Raw genomic sequence first — 22,912 nt, forward strand, 5'->3', positions numbered from 1 at the left:
CATCTTCATTACTTACTACTTTTGATTCAATTGTTTCATGCAAGACAAATGGAAGACTGTTATTAAAGGTATGTTTATTACTAATATCACAGTTTATATTTGGGCAGATCTGTTCTGCAGTGATTACCGGGCTGCTTTTAAACTGATCCCTAGGTGAACATACCGGTTATCTGCACTGAGCCTGAGTTCTGTTATTACCTGTGGGTTTGGTGTGCTCAGAAAGTGCACTACATCTACAGGATATAATAGAAGTCTATGGCAAAGTGCAGCTAACCCACAAGAAAGGCACGGGTGCACTGCACTGTACCCGTAGTGTGTAGGAGCCCTAAGCTCCTTTCACACGATAAGTCCGACCCAATCAGACTCCCATTCACCTCTATGAAGCGGCAAATGTAAATGGACCTGTGTCCATTTACACCCACCGATCTCCAATGGAGCCGCTAAAAAACAAACAAACAGAAGGGGATCTTCTTCTTCCATCTAGGTGGGCAGGAGGGCCCATGGAGTAGAGTGTGTTGTGTCTGTGTCTGCTCTGCATATGCAGAGTGGACATGGACCTGTCATCCGCCCGTTCCACTCACTGTGGCCCGTGACCGGTTACCAAGTTGCGTAAGTGGCCCTGACTCTTCAAAAGGTTGGGCACCCCTGTTCTAAAGAAAGAATAGTCAGTCATAAGATGAAGAAGAAGGCTCAGACAAGTTGGAGAAGGTACAACCTTCAATTAATCTCTTACCAACTTTCATGGGATAAATATTACAATGAGTATTTCTAAACATTAAATATGATGGATGGTCTTTTATTATCTTTGATAACTTTTCTTACAGGTACAACATTGGCAATGCAATTGAAGAATACAACTTTCATTACGGAATTCCAACTTTTAGGTTTTTCGTTGTTAACTGAAGTAGGATTGTGTTTCTTTGTCATGGTGTCCATTGTTTACCTTGTGACGATCACAGCTAATATCTTCATCATCTTTGTCATTGTTACTGAACGACAGCTTCACAAGCCCATGTACTTCTTTATTGGTGGACTTTCATTTATAGAGATCTGGTACCCTACCGTCACAGTCCCCACACTCCTTTGGGCCTTGCTAATGAGAAATAAACACATTTCTCTTCCTGGCTGCATGGCTCAGTTCTATTTTCACTTTTCATTAGGTACGACAGAGAGTTTCCTTCTGACAATAATGTCTTATGATCGATATGTAGCCATCTGCAATCCTTTACATTATTTTGTGATCATGAGTCCAAGGACTTGTAAGAAGCTACTTATTAGTTGCTGGGCTGGAGGGTTCATTGTCATTGTTGTTCTATGTTTACAGGTCTCAAATCTTTCATATTGTGATGGGAATGAGCTTGACCACTATTACTGTGACTTTGCAGCCCTAATCAAATTATCGTGCAGTAAAACTTCTAGCGTGGAAACGTTATTTTTCATATCTGCTTGTTTTGTAATTTTGGGCTGTTTTCTGCTAATTGTTATGTCTTACATTCAGATCATCCGTACGACAATATCATTTCCTACATCAACTGGTAGACGTAGGGCGTTTTCAACATGTGCTTCTCATCTAATTGTGGTTTGTCTGTTTTATGTCACCAATATTCTCATGTTTGTACGACCGACCGCTGCTGATACTTTACACTTGAACAAATCTGTTTCTATCATTCCCTCTGTAGTAACCCCTTTGCTGAATCCCATCATTTACACCTTGAGAAATCAAGAGGTGAAAAAGGCTGCAAAGAAAGCAGTTAAAAAATTGAATTTTTTAAAACACACTTTGGGGTCTTAGGCCGCGTACACACGATTAGTCCATCCGATGAGAACGGACCGACGGACCGTTGTCATAGGTTAACCGATGAAGCTGACTGATGGTCCGTCACGCCTACACACCATCGGTTAAAAAACCGATCGTGTCAGAACCAGTGTTACCACATCATCCCTTTAATCCAGGACACATATTAATTACACAGGTTCTGAGGCTAATTTAATGCAGATAAGGCACCAAGTGAGTTTAATTACCACCTTAATCAGCCAGAGAACCTGCGTAATTAATATTTGTCCTGGATTAAAGGGATGGTGTGGCAACCCTAGTCAGAACGCGTTGATGTAAAACTCAATGACGTGCTGAAAAAAACGCAGTCGACTTGATTCTGAGCATGCGTGGATTTTTAACCGATGGTTGTGCGTACTAACGATCGGTTTTGACCTATCGGTTAGCAATCCATCGGTTAAATTTTAAAGCAAGTTGCCATTTTTTTAACCGAAGGTTAAATAACCTATGGGGCCTACACACAATCGGTTTGGACCAATGATAACGGTCCACCAGACCGTTATCCTCTGGTTAACCGATCGTGTGTACAAGGCCTTAAAGAATGGATTAATTATAGGTGACGTTTGTTACCCCAACACCGATATGTGTCTACTGTACCATGTACTTGTATGAAAAAGTATCCTGTCCTATCTTTGTATTGCTTCCTTTGTGTGAAATCCCTGGTGTTCCTGCCAGTGCCTCTGCCTTCCTAATAAAAACTGACTACACTAAGCAGGAGAGTACAACATGGTTAATTCTAAATCTATGCTAGGAACTCAGCCTGCTCTCCTCCAATGATCAGACTTGTCCTGTCATGCCTCCCCTGCACAGCAATTCACTGGGAAGCTCAGTGTGCTGCTGCTTCTCCTCTCCCCAGCTCTTTTGCAGCTGAGAACAGAGGGAAGGTGATCACTTATAAAAAAAAAAGGGCTAAAACTGTATTTATAAAGGTTTTTTATACCTATACACAAATGTTTTGCCTTTTATTTATATTTTAAACTGAATGGGTTGTTTTACAAGGTGATTTATGTCCATTTTTGACTATGTTTGTGGTGCATTGGCGGCACATTCAAATGGAATAGGCTGCCTTAACGCAAAGTGCAATAGTCTGCAACACAAGTGTTAAAAGTTAAAAGGGCCTTTAAAGACTTGGAAGCATCTTGAGAAATAATCAAACAATACAATCGAGGACATCCTTGAAGTGAAAATGACAATAAATAAAAAGTATTAACCCCATATCGGCAGCGTCAGAAAGAAGAACCACTTTCTCTGCTCGTGGAACGGATACGGATCATGGAAGACCCACGTCTAGCTATCTCACTCTGGAATTCTGATGCTGTAAAGTAATAGATTATTGGGTTCAGGCAACAATTAATACTTGCTAGGCTTATAGAAATGGGATGTAAAGTCAGGATGATTTTTTGCGCTGTGCAGTTTTGGATAGCATTTGCACTGACCATTACATAAAAGAAGAAAGTGATGTGGTATGGTGCAAAACAAATAAAAAACACACAAGCGCATGTTATAACCAGTCGAAGAGCTTTTCTCTTTTCTTTCTTGTTCACACATTCTAAGGAATTCAGTTTTAGTTGTGTCCTTGTTTTTAGAGAGCTGTAAGTGATGACAGTCATAGGAATTATAAATCCTAACAGTTCTGAAAAAATCAGCATGCCAGACATGGTGACCATGTTCATCTGATTATTACCTAGGTCAGCAAAACAACTGGTGGTTGAGTTATTTCCTCTAGAGCTTCTGTATATAGGAAATGCCAGACATGAAGTACCAACCACTATCCATACGCATATGCTGATTCCAACATCGTACCTTCTTTTCCAGTCTTTGGCTTTGAAAGGATTTGCGGTGAAGACATACCTCTGGACGCTGATAAGTGTTAAAAAGAGGATACTTGCGTACATGTTCAGGTATTTAAGATAAAAGCATAACAAGCAGGCAAAGTGCTTAAATGGCCATGAGTGATTTATGTAGTAATAAATCCGAAGAGGCAACGACAAGACATGGGCAAGGTCAGCAGTTGCCAAATTGATCATGAAGATAATGGCCTTGTTCTTCTTGTTGATAAAGCTTTGGAGAACCCATAGAGCAACACTGTTAGCGAGCAGACCAGGTATCAAGATGGCTATATAAGTGACAGCATATAGGGTATGCTGGAAATCCGGGGAGCTGCGGCAGTTTGAAAAGTTTCCACTGGGCATTTTCTTTTCTTCTTCTAGAAGATTTTATGATATCCCAATGTTCTGTGTGAATGAACAAGATTAATCTGTTAAATTCAGTATCGACAGCTGTGGTTTTTACTTATAAAGTCAGGTTATAAAATTAACCTATATTCAAAGATCTTCTGTCTTATTGGAAGTCTATAGTAGTGGTTAAAGTGATTGTAAAATCTAACAAACATGTTATACTTACCTGCCCTGTGCAGTGGTTTTGCACAGAGCAGCCTAGATTCTCCACTTCTCGGGTCCCTCTTCGGTGCTCCTAGGCAGGCCCGTCGGAACCCGACAGGTAAAGCAAGCATTTGCCTCGGGCCCCGAGGTGGCCAGGGGGCCCCGAGCTGGCCAGGGGCCCCAGCAGGGAAGGCCCTTGCCGCACTGCTGCGTCCTCCTGCAGTCTGGTCGGCCGTGTACCATAACCGCGCGGTACAGGAGAATCAGGTTCCTGTTCCTGGCCAGACTGACAGGAAGTGCACACACTGAGTGTTCACTCCCTTTCATTCCGGCCCCGGGAATGTTACACGGCCGACCGGACTGCAGGAGGACGCAGCGATGCAGCACGGTCCCTCCCTGCTGGGGCCCCTGTGCGGAAACTAACATCTCCCGGCGTGTGCGTGGTGCGAGGATAGAGGTAAGTCGCCAACCGCCCCCCCGCTTCTCAACTTAAAAACTGAAATGTCACTTTTTTTTGCCTGGGGCCCCCAAATCTCTTCAAACGGCCCTGCTCCTAGGCCCCTCCTTCCTATTAAGTGCCCCCACAGGCAGCTTGCTATGGAGGCACCCGAGCCGAGCCAAGCTCCCTGTGTCCATTCAGACACGAAACCGAGACCTGTCCTGCCCCCTTTCTCTCCTCATTGGCTGATTGACAGCAGCGGGAGCATTGTGCTGCTGTCTCAGCCAATCAGGAGGGGAGTCCCAGGCAGCTGAGACACTTCTGCAACATCGCTGGATCTAGATGGGCTCAGGTAAGTATTAGGGGGGCTGCTGCACACAGAAGGATTTTTACCATACCATAATACATTGAATGCATTAACCACTTAACCGCCTGCTGCACATTTACGTCGGCAGAATGGCACGGCTGGGCACATGCACGTACAGGTACGTCCTGTGCTAGTACCCAGCCGTGGGTCACGCGCCCGCGACCCGGTCCAAAGCTCCGTGACCAGGACCGCGGGACCCGCGGACCCGATCGCCGCTGGAGTCCCGCGATCGGTCCCCGGAGCTGAAGAACGGGGAGAGCTGTGTGAAAACACAGCTTCCCCGTTCTTCACTGCGGCGGCATCGATCGTGTGATCCCTTTTATAGGGATACACAATCGATGACGTCACACCTACAGCCACACCCCCCTACATTTGTAAACACACATGAGGTCACACATAACCCCATCAGCGCCCCCTGTGGTTAACTCCCAAACGGCGCCTGTAAAGCAACCTGAAAACTGCCTCTCATGCCACCCCAGTGTAAAAGCCTGGGTGCCTTCACACTGGGGTGGTGCAGTTGTGGGATGGGAAAAAAGTCCTGCAAGCAGCATCTTTAAGGCGGGTTGGGAGCGCTGTATACGAATGGGTATTATTATTATCATTTCAGCCAGCTATTGACCACCAACACTGGAGGGGTTATTTTTACAGCCAGCCATTGACCACCAGTGCTGTGGGAGTTTATCTTACAACCAGCCACTGACCACCCAATGCTGGGGTGATTATTTTTACAGACAGCCACTGAACACCAATGCTGGGGGTGGGGTTATTCTTATAGCCAGTCACCGTTCACCCATGTTTAAGTGGTTATGTTTACTGCCAGCCACTGACCACCAATGCTCGATTGGCTACTTTTACAGCCTGACACTGACCAGCAATGGAGGTGCTTACACCAGTGCTGAAGGTTATTATTGCTGTCAACGATGATACCAATGCTGGGGGGTTGTGTTTATACCCAGCTGCTGACCACCAATGCTTGGGAGGGTTAAGTTTACAGGCAGCCACTGACCACCAGTACTGGGTTGGTTACTTTTACAGCCTGCCACTTAGGTGGAGGTGCTTACACCATCACTGATGGTTACTATTGCTACCAATAACACCAATGCTGGAGGTTGCTATTGCTGCCAATCGGACCAATGCTGGGGTTATTTTATTCCCACACTACAAGCCATTCACCGTTAAGTGACACCCACTTTATTGTCCACAGGTGCTTGCAATGTGCTTTGCATTTTTCTTCTTATTTCTTCAATGTGTCCCTCCAAACTATTTAACAATTTTAAGTTGGTAACTATGCAGAAGGATCACTGCGCTCCTGAACATCGTTCACTATCTTTGCATAAAGTTGCATCCATACTTCCATACAGCATGCATTCTAATTACAGTCATTTCATGATTATTACTGGAAATAATTTTGATGTATATGGGTGGGTGTTAAAAAGGATGTTCTCCGGATGCCAGATATGCTAGGTACATCTTTAGTAAAGAAACTAAAAGTTGCATGACACAAATGAGTTAAATAGTGCAAACGTGATTTAACATTCACCTTCTCACAAACTTAGCCTTTTGTGGTTGGTGGTTTCCATTCTAAACTCTTGTAACCTTCAATATTCTGTGAACCAAAGAGATTTTAAACATTACACAAGGCCTTTCTGGCTATGAAACAGCTCCAAGAAAATAAGAAAGGTTTGATCAACCACTGGCAACCCCAACTGTCTCTACATGGTGGAAAATGTTATTACCTAGAATACCCTCCTTTGTATATGTATTACATCGTACAGTAGTAGAGAAGATTATGGTATTCCATAAATACATAATAATAATAATAATGTTAATAAAACATAATGCTGCTGCCCAGCTGTCATACACTTATCCTAATATTACGGTAGTTAAATAAGTCCCAAAGAAAACAGTTTGATGGGGTGAACTACATGACTGGGCAACTAGATGGCGCTTATGATCCTAAGAAAAAAAACATATTAGGCAAATTACATTGAAGTTCCCAGGGCCAAGGATATACGATAATTAGGTATCATACAACCCTATACACATATGAAATATGACAGCCTTTTTACAGGTTCCCCCTTCTATCACAGGCTTTTTGCAAAAACTGAAGCAAGAATGTACCAATTGAAGGCAAAATACTATTTGCTATATGTACAAAACAGTAGATAACATTTAAAAAGAAAAAAGGTAAAGGTTTTAAGTAACCTGAACTAAACTTTAAAGGAGAAGTCCAGCCTGAGCTTGTTTGGCTGGGCTTCTCCTCTGGGTCAAAGGAGTGCAATTTGCAGTCTGAAGTCCGCTCTGTGCTGACGTCACTGGAATCAGTCCAGGCACCGCATTATCCTGACAATAAAGTCTGGATCCACCAGTTGCCTGGACTGATGCCTGTCTCAGACTCTCAGCAAGCCGCTGAGAGCCTGAGACGGCCGCTCCTCGCCCCTCCACAGCCCAGCTCTTCAGTGAGCGTGGAGGAGCAGAGAGGAGAGCTGCTGATTGACAGTCAGCAGCTCTCTGCTCGGGGATCTGTGAGGACCGAGCCATCAGTGATATTCGATCACTCGGTTCTCAGTGCAGAGGCGCCGGGGGACAGATGCAACATCGGATCGAGAATCCACCTAGGTAAGTATAAATGGGCCAAAAAAAAGAAAAAAACGTAATTCTCTTTTAAACAGGAACTGCAGTCTGCTCACATAATTTGTAATAAAAACATCTTTGCCATTCTGAAGCTTCCGTCGAACCACTTTACATATTATTTTATATATACTGTGATTCTGTACTATGCTGCGGAAATCTCCCTCCACTCAGTCTGGCTGCAACCATTTTAACTGAGGGCAGCTGAAGCTGCTGCCTGTGCACTTCTTGGATTTACACAGACACACCTTTAGTTCTGCAGCTCTCATTAGCCCTCTTATGACTAATCCCCCCTTCCTGGCAAATTCTCACAAGAGTGGGAGAGAGAGCTGTGCATGATGTCATAAGTCTAGGCTTATGACCAGACAAGAAAAAGGAAGTGGACTGTATAAGGTATTTACTGGCAGAAAAAATTTACAAAATTACAACAAAACAGAGAAAACATAATAACATTTTGTAAATTATGATGCTTGGTGCTGAACCCAGTAATTCTTACCTGTAAGTGCCCTATGGTATATTTAACCCTGTCCAAATCTGATGCCTCGTACACACGACCGGTTTTCCTGTCAGGAAAAAAAACAATGTTTTTCCCGATGTGATTCCTCCCCAGCCTGCCTTGCATACAGACGCTCATGCCAAATCCCGCCCGACCAAAGCGCAGTGATGTACAACACATACGACGGGACTATAAAGGGGAAGTTCCATTCAAATGGTGCCACCCTTTTGGCTGCTTTTGCTGATCCTCATGTTAGTAAAAGTTTAGTGAGAGACGATTCACGCTTTTCAGTCTTCGTGCATTTCAGTCTGTTACAGCGTGACGAATGTGCTATCTCCATTACCAACGCTAGTTTTACCAGAACGAGCGCTCCCGTCTCATACTTGATTCTGAGCATGCACATTTTTTTCCCCTTGGAAAAGCATACACACGAGCGGTTTTCATGACGGGAAAAAGACCGTAGGGAATCACAACGGGAAAAAAGAGAGCTAGTTCAATTTTTTTTGTGGCCAGTTTTCTCATCTGGAAAACTGCTATGGAGCATACACACGGCCGGTTTTCCCGACAAAAAGCAAACGTGGCAGTTTTCCCGTTGGGAAAACCGGTCGTGTGTACGAGTCGTTAGCCTTATGCCGCTTACACACAACCGTTTTTCAGGTTGTAAAAAATTACGTTTTTTTTTTATGTCATTAAAAACGATTGTGTGTGGTCTCCAGAGCGTTTTTCACTACGTAAAAAATGGCCATTAAAAATTTAAAGAATGCTCTAATTTTTCACGTCGTCGTTTTTAACATCGTAAAAAATGGCCATTAAAAATTTAAAGAATGCTCTAATTTTTCACGTCGTCGTTTTTAACGTCGTAAAAAATTGTTGTGTGTGGGCTTTAACGACGTGAAAAAACCGTGCATGCTCAGAAGCAAGTTATGAGACGGGAGCGCTCGTTCTGATAAAACTAATAATGGAGATAGCACATTCGTCACGCTGTAACAGACTGAAAAGCGTGAAGACTGAAAAGCGCGAATCGTCTCTCACCAAACTTTTACTAACACAAAATCAGCAAAAACAGCCCCAAGGGTGGCGCCATCCGAATGGAACTTCCCCTTTATAGTCCCGTTGTACGTGTTGTACGTCAATGCGCTTTGCTAGAGCATTTTATTTTTTTCACGATCGTGTGTAGGCAAGGTTTAACAATAATCGGGTTAAAAAAACCTTGGTTTTTTTCTAGACCATTTAAAATGGTCGTGTGTACGCGGCATTAGATCTATTGAAGCCTGTGGGAGAAGAATTTGGGAATCCTGGTAAATCGTAGGATTAATATCATCATGTAATGCTCAAAAGCTAACGACCCCCCACATTCACAGTTGACTAATGGCCTTGTTATTCTGCAAGGCAAGGACTGCATTGTGGAATACAGTGAAGAAACATATATGTTCACCATACTCAAAAATACTGTTTAATACATGAGGTTCCAGTGTGCACATGAGGCCACATGGGAGTTATGGGAAGGAAATTAGCAGCAAAGGAGCAGGCTATTTTTTGCACTACACAAGGGGACATTTTGCAAAAAAGAATCCCACAGTCCTGAAAGTGTAAATGTTTGTAAGTCACCACATCCCTGTTAAATGTAGAAAAAACAAAAATACCCCCTTGAGGGTGGGACTTTAAAAGTCCAACCCAAGGGTTGGACTAATAGTGGTCTTATTTGTTTATTATTGTATATAAGTTGGACATACCACTCACATGTGGTTTTTTATTGTCTACATGACACTTTTGTGTCTTTTTCTACATACTTAATAAATTTACTTTTCTATACTTTTAGGGGCAGATCCTTGTACAGCGGCGCATTTATCCGCCGGGCGTAGCGTATCTAAGATACACTACGCTGCCGTAACTTCTTTTTTTTTTTTTTTCAAATCCACAAAGAATCCGCGCCGTAAGTTACGGCGGCGTAGTGTATCTTTGGCGGCGTAATGGCGCGCCATTCAAATCTCTATGATGGGGGCGTGTTTTATGTAAATACGTCGTGACCCAACGTAAACAACGTTTTTTTTTAACTGCGAATGTGCCATCCGTGGGGGTATCCCAGTGCGCATGCTCGAAATGAAACCAAAACCAGCCAATGCTTACAACAGTGACGTCATTCTACGCAAATTCCTATTCGCGAACGACTTACGCAAACAACGTAAAAAATTCTAAATTGTACGCGGGAACGACGGCCATACTTAACATTGAGTACGCCTCATAACAGTAGCTTTAACTATACGCCGGAAAAAGCCGAACGCAAACGACGTAAAAACAAAGCGCCGGCCGGACGTATGTTCGTGGATCGCCGTAACTAGCTAATTTGCATACTCAACGCGGATTTCGACGGAAACGCCACCTAGCGGCCGCCGAAAAATTGCAGCTTAGATCCGACGGCGTACTAAGACGTACGCCTGTCGGATCTAGCCGAGATGCCGTTGTATCTTGTTTTGAAGATACAAAACAAAGATACGATGAGCAAAATTTGAAATTACGCGGCGTATCAAGAGATACGCCGGCGTAATACTTTTGTGGATCTGCCCCTTAGTGTTTGTGTCACTTTTTAAATTCGCACCCTCAAGGGGGTATTTTTGTTTTTTCTACACAAGGGGACATTTTGCAACTGGAATAAAAGGGGTTTAATGTTTTATTATGTAAAAATATTCAGTAGTCTTTAACTGGAACTGGTTCCAGCTGTCTTAGCAGATTGCTTCTAACTGCATACAATATAAATATCTGATAATTTTTATGAGAAATAACACATATTTTTCCATCTCATTTTGTTAGCAAGTCAAAACATTTTTGTAACTTCGTCATCAAGCTATGCTTGTGGTTATAATAAACGTCTTAGCCTCAAAAGCTGTCTTGTCGTATCTTGTTAAATTTATTAGTAACATAAAAGGGAATTTCACTCTGTTTTGTCAGTTGCATATCATACGTTTTCTGACTCTCAAGTGTTACTGTAATTGTGGTTCTTGCGTACTAACTGTCAAACAACATCCGTCGTTTGATAAGATAGGATCACTAGGATAGGATAGAAGAGGTTTTATGCTAAACTTAGCCTGGTGACAAAAATATATGTATGAATAACAGATTATATAAAATGAAAGAAGGAACAAAATGTTATTACATACACCAACTGAGATGTTATTTTTTTATATTTTTGTAAATAGAAACAACTTCTAATGGTTACTACTTTGACAAAGTGGTGCTATGGCCACACTAAAAAAAAAACACACAAAAAAAAACCTTATTTCTTCTGAGAAATCCTCACTTCCTGTTCTTCTGTCTGTAACTAAAAAGCACTTCAAAAATTGCGCTCATGGCACTCTAAAGTTCATAGAAACAAGGATATGAAATGGTTGTATGTAATAACATGGTCCATTTATTATAAGAAAACTCCAAATGTATCTAAAAACAGTCTATAGGAAAAGTTAAAAATATTGGCTCCACAACTTCTATCCTAAAGCTCAAGAGATTAAGCTCAACAGTTCCAGAGAACAGTCCCTCTAGTGAGAAGTGGCTATTACAATACCTTAAAAGGCAGATGGTGAAGTAGCCGTGACGAGGAGAGGGCGATGGGATCCTCAGGTGGAACCTATGTCCTGGCGTTCCACACAGCTGTTAGATTCCCTAAAGGAGGGGGGCATCTAGATCGTCCAAAGAGTGACCCGATCGGGGCCACAGCCCAGCTAGATCCCAAGAGAGGCGCGCTGCTGCTCGTTCCGTCCGTCGGGGGAAGGCGTCATGCGTCACCGTCGGGTCTGGAATGAGGCGTACAGCCGCTCGTTCCATCTGTCGGGGATGGCGTGATGCGTCACCGCTGGGTCATCAATCATCTTGCAGGCAGTGGTGTATTTAGGTTTTGTGCTGACCTAGGCCTCTGTCTGTAACTACACACAGTAATGCGAGGCTTTCTCCCTGGTGTGGAGAAAGCCTCTCATGGGGGGAGGGGGCGAGCAGGCAAATCAGGATTCTCTCTACTTTGCAGATAGAGAAAGGAGCTGTGTGTTAGTGGGCGTCCTGACACTCCTGCTCGCCCCCTTCCCCCTCAAGAGGCTTTCCCTATGAGAGCCATCTTAACTGGTCCGACACAAGTCGGTCCGACTTTGAAAATGCTCCCTGCACTACTTTGGTCCGACTTTAGTCCTACTTCAGCCCATTGAATATCACTGAAGTTGGATCAAAGTCGGATCGCGGTCTTAACTATTCTGACTTTGGAATGCGCCAAATAAAAAAAACGGCATTGGTTTCCCGCTCCAAGAGCATACCAGGCCCTTCGGTCTGGCATGGATTTTAAAGGGAACCCCCATGCCGTTTTTTTTTAATGCCCTCCCCCCCAAAACCACACCAGACCCTGATTCGTGCACGCAGCCTGGTAGGTCAGAAAAGGGGGCGGGGATGAGCTAGTGCCCCCCTCCTGGACCGTACCAGGCCACATGCCCTCAACATGGGGGGGTGGGTGCTTTGGGGCAGGGGGGCCCTGTTCCCCCCTACCCCAAATCACCTTGTCCCCATGTTGATGAGGTCCCCACCCCCTTTCCTGACAAGCCAGGCTGCATGATCGGATAAGGGTCTGGTATAGTTTTTGGGGGGCCCCATGCCGTTGTTTCAGTGTGGGAGTTCCCCTTAAAATCCATACCAGATCAAAGGGCTTGGTATGCTCTTGGAGGGGGAACCCATGCCAATTCTTTATTTTTTTATTTAGCGTGGAGTTCCCCTTCAAGATCATCAGAGCACAAGTTAGAGCACAAGTTAGAGCACAAGTTAAAGATTATTACCAGACACAAAGTGCCTGCATTGTCGTGATTAAAATCGGATCCTCGTTCATTGAAGGCGGATGGATGTCTGACTTTAAGTCGCAGGGCAAAGTCAGATCCACAGTCGTATGACTGTTGTCTCGTACCAGTGTGAACCCAGCCTTGGCTACCATGCACAGCTGCATTTTGCACTCTCCAGTGTTAGTAAATCAACTCCTTAGTGTCCATAAATCTCTACCAGGCTCCACCCAGAGATAAAACTGCATCGGTTGAGAGGGAGCTCTACTGCACTGAGAATACAAACAAAAAAAGACTGAAAAGTTTGAATTTTTTTTTTGCAAACAGGTAATTTTTCTCCTTTGTTGATGTGTGCTGATGAGGCTGATGAGGCTGCACTAATGGGCACTGGTAGGCAGCCCTGATAGGCACTTATAGGGCTGCACTGATGGGCACTGGTAGGCAGCCCTGATAAGTACTTATAGGGCAGCACTGATGGGCACTGATAGGTGGCACTGATGGGGACTGATGAGGCAGCAAGAGGTTAAATGAGAAGAAAAAGGATGTTTGTAGTCCAAATCAGAAAAGTTATTTAGTGTGACAATCTACTCCTCCATAGGTACAGTGCATAGACAGGAAGTGTGTTACTGGCAGGATCACCAGGTAAAAATAAAGGGAAAAAAAACATGAAAAAAAAAAGTAATGCAGTCATCACATTTAGGAGCTGGTAATATATACATTTTTTTGTTTTTTAATTTACATGGGATTTAAAGAGCACCTAAAGATTCTTAATCATTTTTGGATGTAAAAGGGATCAGCTTAAAGTAAATAATCTTATAATTTGTTAATATTTTTCCTAGTTGGTAATTAAAGCAGATATTCAAAAAGTGAACTACTGCTGGGTCCATCCCTCCCCCAAAGCCTGTAACTGATTGTAGCGGGATTTCACTCTTTATGTGATATAAAAGACTGCCGTCTGCTGATCGAGATGGATCTCGGCTCCATCCTGTGGCCGAGTTGTGTTGTGGCCACCTGCTGTCTACTTTTTCTCCTGGTGCCGCGGGGAAGGCTGGGAAGCTGAGTGCAGGGAGAGAGGAAACTCCATCGCCCTGGATTATTGATAGACTGCGTTACCCGAAGAGCAACTGTGCGGTCCCGGAGCGCTTTGCTTCCCGCATGGCCTGCTGGGGGGGGGGTAATTTAAGGGAGGGGATGTGTTTTGCACACTCTCTCTGGACCGCCTCCTCAACTCAGGAGGACACCTGTGCGAGGTGTCTTCCCGGAAGCCTAGGCTAGAGTTGTGGCCTTACTACGCCCGGGTGGAGCACCCTTGAGGAAGAGAGACAGAACTTCTGACGGAGTGATCGGACGGTGTCCCAGTAAATCAGTGACCTGTTTGAGAACCGGAGACTGTCATCCTGAGAGACTGTGGTCGGAGATCGCCGATGGAGTGTTTCAGAAGGACAAGGCCTGAACTGGTTGGGTGAGACGGGCACCTGCCCAAAAACTACTGACTGTGTTGCCGGAGGGTGGATCGTCTACTGTGAACCACTACAGTGGTTTAACTATTTGGGCCCCTTCCACCAGTTTTATTTGTTCCCTTCTTGGATTACAAATTGTGCACGGACTTTTGGGATAATTTGTACTGAGGTTTGGTCTGGTCAACCAAACCACATTAGTTAGGCATATTATCTAAAGACTACCTGTTCAGTGTGGATGTCTCACTGAGGAAATCCACTTTCTGTGTGCTTACACAGGTCTGTATAGCCGTTATAACTTAACCTATATTTAATTATTATCACTGATTCTGACTCTTGCAGGGCTCTGCAAGAAGTCTATTACCGTTTTACCTTTGTATCCTTTGCTTTTGTCTTATTAAGTAAAGAATTACATTGGTCAAGCTGAATTTTGTGTGCATTCCATCTATCATTCTACGGGAGCAATACAACTCAAGGTAACCATTTGTTTACATAATTCACGGTGGGGAGATAGGATATTGTGCTCTCCAACAGTTATTGGGGCCCACAATTCCCACTTATACCAGCTGTGCCAAGGGAGGGTTCGAGCCAATTCTAGGTGTTGATAGCCAGAGCGTAGACCCAAAACAAATCAGCAGCTCCTTTGGGGGTAGTGCTACATGAGTTAGAGATTTTGTTTAGGGGGAGGAAGGGAGCAATTACTGATGTAGCGCCCTGCTCCTGTTGAGTAGGCGCTATTTGTAAATTTAGTTATCTGAGCTGTAGTTTAGCTCAGAATTTTATGCCAAATTATGGGTTTCTGTTCCAGTTCAGCTGCATTGCACATCTTCCACCTGACTGTGGGTGTCGCTGCCACCAGGAGTCAAGGTTGGAAATTCAATGGGCTGGGTGTATTGGGTGCCTCTTGCCCAGAAGCAGCCCAGTGGCGTGGTCCCTGCCGCTGTGCATTCTGTGGAGGGGTATTTAAGGGACAGACACCGTTATGGCGGGATCTTCCGATCCTGACCTGATGGCCCTTCTGGCCTCAGGGATGTGTTAGCAGCCTTTTGGTCTCGGGACCTGCTGGCCCGAGGCTCCGCTACTGAGAGTAGGCCCAGGAGTTTCTGGGGATTACTGGTCCAGGGGTGGTCCTGTGCTGTCTTCCCTGCAGGAAGAAGCCGAACAATTGGGGATTCAATTGGAGGACGCATCCTGGCCAATTTACCTCCCCGTGCGGCTGGCTTGGCTGAAAGATCCTGGCACCGTGAGCTGTGTAATTTCTTTGGAACTTTGCAAAGTGTGTGCGTGGTTACATGGTCCTGTGGCAGAGAACCGTGTAACAACTCAACAGCACTCATCAAGTCTGTGGCAGAGACTTTTGAACGAGCTTCACACCGGCTGCTAGGTCAGTGAAAAAGGCCTATCCGGTGGTTGCTGAATCCAGTGTGGAAACGATTTGTCCTCTGGTTCCAAGATCATACCCGTGATCTGCAAAGCAAGGTACCTGAATCTTCCCTACCCCTCCACCCCTCTGATGGAACTTGTTTAATGAAACCCTTGAAGAAAAAAAAAAAAAAGTGTTAGTGTGGACATTTGTAACTCTTTAAGAAGTACCCCTAGGACAAGCATGGTGAACAGTAAGGTAACGGCAGGCCCAAATCTAAACCAGCAGCTCCTACGGGGGTAGTGCTAGACTGATTTTTATTGTTAACGGCTCCCCCTTTTGCAATCCCTACCTAGGCAAGGATGACACTGATTGCCCCCCCCCCTCTGCAACTCCCTGGGACACATTAAATGTCTCAGGAGGCTGCAGGACTGTTCACAGGCTTGTGCATGCGTAGTGGGAAGCTGGCTGTGGTTCCTCAGGAAGCTACAATATCCAAGATGGTGCTGCTGGGGACCCACAGCAGTACTAAGTGGTTGTGGGAAGACAGGTCTGGACTCCAGGCAATAGTAAGTATCAGTTTTTTTTTTTTAAAAGTCAGCAGCTACAGTGTTTGTACCCATTGATATAAAAAAAAAAAAGCAACTGAAGTTTCTCTGTATACTAACAAGTCAGAAAAGATCTATGTGGAAATAGTAGACTTAAGCCCTGTACACACAGGCCGAATGCCAGGCAACATTGGCTAGTTCAATAAAAAAACATCTGACATTCGGCCTGTGTGTATGGCACCCTGTTCAAACAGCTGGCTTCTATTGGACAAGCATGCTGGAAAGCCAACTGGCTCCCTATCAGCACTCTCGGAGCATGCTGGGACTGTGACGTCATAAGAGGCCTATATAAATCGGTGCGAGCCGCGCACACGCCATTCCAGCGGGAGGAAGCGACGTGTCAACATCGAAGAAGAAGTAGAAGAAGCAGCAACAGCAGAAGCAGAAGAAGAAGCAGCAGCAGCAGCAGCAGATGGCGACAGAAGCCCGGTCACCCCCGCCGAACACGTCGAAAGAAGCCCCGAAGGGGGGCCGCTGTGAAAGAGCTAAAGAAGAAAGCGCCCCCCTGGCGGAACAGAACCAGACGGCGGTGAAGACCTGCACATCCCCCCCCCAGAAGACATCCCCCCCCCCAAAAGAGCTAAAGAAGAGAGGGGGGGGGGCCCGGAGCTGACTAATAAATTACTTTACCCTGTGTCGTGTTTTTTTTTTTACATTTTGTATTCCGCTAGGTGTACAAACATACTCATTCACCTAGGGTGGGGGGCCAGCATCTGGGGGCCCCCTTATTAAAGGGGGCTTCCAGATTCCGATAAGCTCCCTTCCCGTAGACCCCGAAAACCAATGGCCAGGGTTGTCAGGAAGAGGCCCTGTCCTCATCAACATGGGGACAGGTGCTTTGGGGTGGGGGGGCCACAGGGCGCCCCCCTGCCCCAAAGAACCTACCCCCCCCCATGTTGAGGGCATGCGGCCTGGCACGGTTAAGGAGGGGGGGCGCTCACTCGTCCCCACCTCTTTCCTGACCGGCCGGGCTGCTGCTCGGATACGGGTCTGGAATGGATTTTGGAGGGACCCCCCACGCCGGTTTTTCGGCGCAGGGGGTGTCTCCTTAAAATCCATAGCAGACCCAAGGGCCTGGTATGCTCCTGTAGGGGGAACCCATGCCGGTTTTTTAGTTGAAATTTGGCATGGAGTTCCCCCTCAAAATTCATACCAAAGGCACTGCGGTTACCTTCGGTTATGTGCAGATAGCTGCGGAATTTCGCAGCTGGACGCATCCAGTTCTATTTTGTCTATCCGCACAAAACCGCAGGGAAAAAACCCGCAGGTAACCGTAGTGTGTGAATGATGTCAAATGCGCAGCTAAAAGCACCATTCTATCCGTCCGTCTGAAAGGGGCCTTAGACAACAGCTCAGAGGGGGAGATTGCTGTACTAACGTTGGATCATTACCGATCCGGAGCTGTCAGGTTTTTTTCAACCCAGCGTGTACCAGGCATAACTGCAGACTTTAATGGCTTCAAACACTCATAAAGTAGTAGCTAAAGTGATCTTAACCTAGGCTAAGCTATTTGGGTTAGTGATTGTTGTTTGGGGTAATCTTTATTGTAGTCGTTTTTTTCACAGGAAAAAAAAGTAGCTTTTGCGCAAAATATAAATTGAACTGGTAATGCTGACACATGTCTTATTAATATGTAGATTTTAATAATAGGTCCACTTCGAAATCATGATGGAAAAAAAGTTCTAAAAGCTCTCCCTTGCCCTCTCCGACAGCTACAACAGACCAGAGACTTGTTCCTTCAGGAGGCGAGGAAGGAGGAACGTCAGCTGTGTTTACATCTCCTTTTGCTGAGCTGACTGTACTACTGCGTTTACATAGGTGAGCTACATAAACGTTCTGACCAGAAGGGGAAATTATTATGCAACAGGTCAATGAACAGTGTAGACCTGTATGGGCAACTCATTGAATGTACCTCGTTGGCCTAATGCCTAATCATTTGTCCCATCTGGACAGAAATCAAAATCTGTATGGTCACTGAATACAACTTTCCTATATCATGCTCCCAGAAAGCTGGCCTGCAAAATGTTATCTGTAGAGTAGACACTGAGGGACAGATTGTCGTAGATTGGAGTAAAACTGTGCGGGCGTAATGTATCTCGTTTACGCTACGCAGCCGCAAGTTTTACGGGCAAGTGCTTGATTCACAAAGCACTTGCCTGTAAAGTTGCGGCGGCATATCGTAAATCCTCTGGCGCAAGCCCGTCTAATTCAAATGATCGAGGTAGGGGGCGTGGATCATTTAAATTAGGCGCGTTCCCGCGCCGATCATACTGCGCATGCGCCGTCCCTAAAATTTCCCGACGTGCATATCGCTAAATGACGTCGCAAGGACGTCATTGGTTTCGAAGTGAACGTAAATGGCGTCCAGCCCCATTCACGGACGAGTTACGCAAACGACGTAAAATTGTCAAATTTCGACGCGGGAACGACGGCCATACTTAACATTGGATACGCCACCTAGGGGGCATGTTTATCTTTACGCCGCGTATCTCTTATGGAAACGGCGTAAATTTACTGCGACGGGCAAGCGTAAGTTCGTGAATCGACGTAACGACTCATTTGCATATTCTACGCCGACCGCAATGGAAGCGCCACCTAGCGGCCAGCGTAAATATTGCACCCTAAGATACGACGGTGCAGGCCGTCGTATCTTAGGCATGTTTAAGTGTATCTCAGTTTGAGAATACATTTAGACATACGACGGGCTTAGATTCGGAGTTACGTCGGCGTATCTGCTGATACGCCGGCGTAACTCTTTGAGAATCTGGCCCTAAGGGCTCATTTACACTTGTAGCCTGATCGCCCCCCCTTTAAGCTACAAAGCAACCTTAAACGGGGTTGCAACTTGCAAACATGCTGTGCAAATACCGATGGCAATTTCCTAAATCAGGACTTTGGCCCATCTCCTTTTTACATTCCAAACCTTGTCAGTGGTCCTTTACTATGTCCCGACTTCAGAAACTGATGGCAGTGTCTGCATAATATGTAGATCATGTTAGGTTTTGGAACTCCAGAGGTTTTCTGTATGGGATTTAAAATTCCCTGCAGACCTCTTAGGTGTCAGAAAGTTGTAAATGATCTGCAAACTTTCTTACCCACTTCAATACTGGGCACTTTCACCCCCTTCCTGCCCAGGCTAATTTTCAGCTTTCAGCGCTGTCGCACTTTGAATGACATTGGGCGGTCATGCAATGCTGTAACCAGACTAAATTGTTATCATTTTTTTTAGACAAATAGAGCTTTTTTCTGTGGTATTTAATCACCACTGAGTTTTTTTTTTGATAAACAAATGAAAATAAAATCTAAAAAATTGGAAAATATTTTTTTTTCTTAGTTTCTGTTGCAAAATTTTGTAAATAAGTAATTTTTTCTTCTTCGCTGATGTGCACTGATGAGGCTGCACTGATGGGCACTCCACTGATAGGCAGCACTGATGGGCACTGATAGGCGACACTGATGGGCGACACTGATGGGCAGCCTTTATAGGCACTGGTGGGCACTAATAGGCGGCACTGGGAGATGTTCACTGATAGGTGGCACTGAAGATGAGGCACTGACAGGCAGCACTGATGGGCACTGATTGGCATCACTGGTGGACACAGTTGTCATCACTTGTGGGCACAGGTGGGCATCACTGGGGGACACTGGCAGGCATCACTGATGGGTCTGCACTAATAATCACTGCGCTGTGTGTGTGGGGGCATGCACAGCGGCTTGTTCTGAAAGACGTCCAGCTGTCATTTTGCTATAGGCTGGACAGGAAGGAGTTCTATGGTCACAGCATACATTTTCATTCCAGAAAATCAGCATCATAATAGCCATAGAAATAATAGTTATACTAGACAGTCCAGCATACATTTACTTGAAAAAGCTCCTGACATTTCGTAAATGCTGCCTGTCTGCTGGTCATCTCTTTCCACAATTTCCTGGATTCCCAGCATGCTTTGCAGCTTCTCTTCTGTTTACTTTCACTTTCTAAGGACTACATATCGCATGGTACCTCAATGTCTGCAAGCAATGATTCTTGTACTTACCCTGCCTCCTGAATTTCCTCCTCTCAGCACCTCTGTAGATCAGAAGGCAGGCTCTGTGAAAGGTGTGACACAGCAGTGCATACTCAAAGGACACCTTTACAATGTAAATTTACAAACTTCAAGATCATTCAGATTAATAGAGTTAGACTAGAACTGATTGAAACACAATGTGAAAATGAATACAGTAAAACCTTGGTTTGAGAGTAACTTGGTTTGAAAGTGTTTTGCAAGACAAGCAATATTTTTTAATACATTTTGACTTGATATACAAGCGATGTCTGGATATACAAGCAGTGTCATGTCACAACTGAGTATAAAAGAAAAGAGAGGCACCTCTAATGCCCTGTACACACGATCGGTCCATCCGATGAGAACGGTCTGATGGATTTTTCCATCGGTTAACCGATGAAGCTGACTGATGGTCAGTCGTGCCTACACATCATTGGTTAAAAAAACTATCGTGTCAGAACGCGGTGACGTAAAACACAACGACGTGCTAAAAAAAAAAATGAAGTTCAATGCTTCCAAGCATGCGTCGACTTGATTCTGAGCATGCGTGGATTTTTAACCGATGGTCGTGCCTACAAACGATCGTTTTTTTGCTATCGGTTAGGTATCCATCGGTTAAATTTAAAACAAGTTTGCTTTTTTTTTAACCGATGGCACCCACACACGATCGGTTTGGTCTGATGAAAACGGTCCATCAGACCGTTCTCATCGGTTTGACCGATCGTGTGTACGCGGCTTAAGTGTATATGGTTACATTTAATGAAGGTACAACATTTTGTAACATATTGCTACACTTAGAGGCTCCTCTCTTCTCTTTTATACTCTGTGGGCCGGATTCAGATACCTGAGCGTATCTTTCCCTCCGGCGTAACATATCCTAGATACGTTACGCCGCTGTAACCTTGGGCGCAAGTTCCGTATTCAGAAAGAACTTGCGCCCTAAGTTACGGTGGCGTAACGTATGTGGGCCGGCGTAAGCCTGCCTAATTCAAATGGGGATGTTGGGGGCGTGTTTTATTTAAATTTGCTTTGACCCCGCGCATTTTACGTTTTTTTTGAACGGCGCATGCGCCGTTCGTGAAAAAATCCCAGTGCGCATGCTCGAAAATCCGCCGCAAAACGTAATTGCTTTCGACGTGAACGTAAATTACGTTAAGCCCTATTCGCGAACGACTTACGCAAACGACGTAAAATTTCAAAACTCGGCGCGGGAAGGACGGCCATACTTAACATTAGCTACGCCTCATATAGCAAGGGTAACTATACGCTGAAAAAAGCCGAACGTAAACGACGTAAAGAAAACGCGCCGGCGGGACGTACGTTTCTGAATCGCCGTATCTACCTAATTAGCATATTCCTTGCGTAAACATACAGAAGCGCCACCTAGCGACCAGCCTGAAATTGCAGCCTAAGACACTTACACCTGTCGGATCTTAGGGATATCTATGCATAACTGATTCTCTGAATCAGGCGCATAGATACGACCAACCCCTCTCAGAGATACGACGGCGTATCAGGAGATACGCCGTCGTATCTCTTTTCTGAATCCGGGCCTGTAGCTCCTGCTGGATTTTGCTTCTAATCCCCTTGTGGAGGCTTCCATTTGTGGATTGACATTTTATGGTTACACAACCTGGTAACATTGCTATAATCTTTTTATGGACTATAAACTGAAGGACTTATGAATAAATGGTTGTGGGCAGAATCATTTGAGTTTCCATTATTTCCTATGAGTAAATTCGCTTTAATATAGTGCTTTGGATTACATGCATGTTTTTGGAACGAATTATGCTCGCAATTCAAGGTTTTACTGTATATGATTTCACATTTTGACCATAGATATATTTTAAAAACCAAAGAATTTTTTTTTGGGGACTTTGCAATAATTTGCAGAGGGTGTGTGTGAATTATAATGATGCTAATTATGTCCCTAGCTATAAAAGTCTCAATAACATGTACCCTTTCAGTGTATTTGACCATGAAAACCAGAAAAATATTTTTTACACGGTCTATATACATATATGTAAAGGAGAAGGAATGTAAACCTTACCTACAGTGCAGAGCTGTCAGAGCTGTATTGTGCATCGTGTTTGTGGGGAAGATGATGTACAAGCTACAAACAGAAGCAAAACATAAAAAGGAAGTACAGAACTGCAATGTGAAGCCACAACCTTTTTCCGCTACCAAGCCCCATGTGTGAGAGTATATTTACCAGTGGGTTACAATCAGGTGATATGACAACCACCAAGCACGACGCACGTACATAGCAATCTAAATATTATGGGCCTTCTCTGTTTTGGTAACATGTCCACAGAATGTTAGAAACCAGAAAATAAACCTATTAAAGGGGGTGTAAAGGTAAAAGTTTTTTTATACCTTAATGCATCCGTTTTACTTACCTCTCCACTCGAAAGTGCCGTGCGCGTTCTCGTCATCCTATTCGGTTCCCAGCCTGGCCGTTGATTGGCTAGGCTGGGCGGATTGATAGCAGCGC

General features: G+C 44.7%; 2 protein-coding genes across 3 annotated transcripts; one reads left to right on the top strand and one right to left on the bottom strand.

The window, feature by feature from the left end:
* Positions 1 to 838: 838 nt before the first annotated feature.
* On the top strand, positions 839 to 2,854 carry LOC120914563 (olfactory receptor 6F1-like). Its single transcript, XM_040325240.1, has 2 exons — positions 839 to 1,750; positions 2,834 to 2,854. The coding sequence occupies exons 1-2, from the start codon at positions 839 to 841 to the stop codon at positions 2,852 to 2,854; spliced, it is 933 nt and encodes a 310-aa protein (XP_040181174.1).
* P2RY10 (P2Y receptor family member 10) lies at positions 2,770 to 22,552 on the bottom strand. Of its 2 annotated transcripts, XM_040323652.1 has the most exons (3): positions 22,469 to 22,549; positions 6,562 to 6,627; positions 2,770 to 4,068 (listed from the first exon to the last, which is right to left on the bottom strand). In XM_040323652.1, the coding sequence occupies exon 3, from the start codon at positions 4,024 to 4,026 to the stop codon at positions 3,061 to 3,063; it is 966 nt and encodes a 321-aa protein (XP_040179586.1). In that variant the 5' UTR covers positions 4,027 to 4,068; positions 6,562 to 6,627; positions 22,469 to 22,549; the 3' UTR covers positions 2,770 to 3,060. The 2 variants fall into 2 exon arrangements, with proteins under 2 accessions (XP_040179586.1, XP_040179587.1); XM_040323653.1 differs by lacking the exon at positions 6,562 to 6,627 and having other exon boundaries at positions 22,469 to 22,552.
* Positions 22,553 to 22,912: the final 360 nt, after the last annotated feature.

This window comes from Rana temporaria, chromosome 9, assembly GCF_905171775.1.
Source record: "Rana temporaria chromosome 9, aRanTem1.1, whole genome shotgun sequence".
Classification (NCBI taxonomy): Eukaryota; Metazoa; Chordata; class Amphibia; order Anura; family Ranidae; genus Rana; species Rana temporaria.

Excerpts from the sequence above, each read along its gene's own strand:
- LOC120914563 (XM_040325240.1), top strand. The coding sequence starts at position 839 with ATGCAATTGAAGAATACAACTTTCATTACGGAATTCCAACTTTTAGGT. Across the intron at positions 1,751-2,833 it reads AAAAGGCTGCAAAGAAAGCA|GTGATTTATGTCCATTTTTG; the intron begins GTTAAAAAATTG and ends TTGTTTTACAAG.
- P2RY10 (XM_040323653.1), bottom strand. The coding sequence starts at position 4,026 with ATGCCCAGTGGAAACTTTTCAAACTGCCGCAGCTCCCCGGATTTCCAG.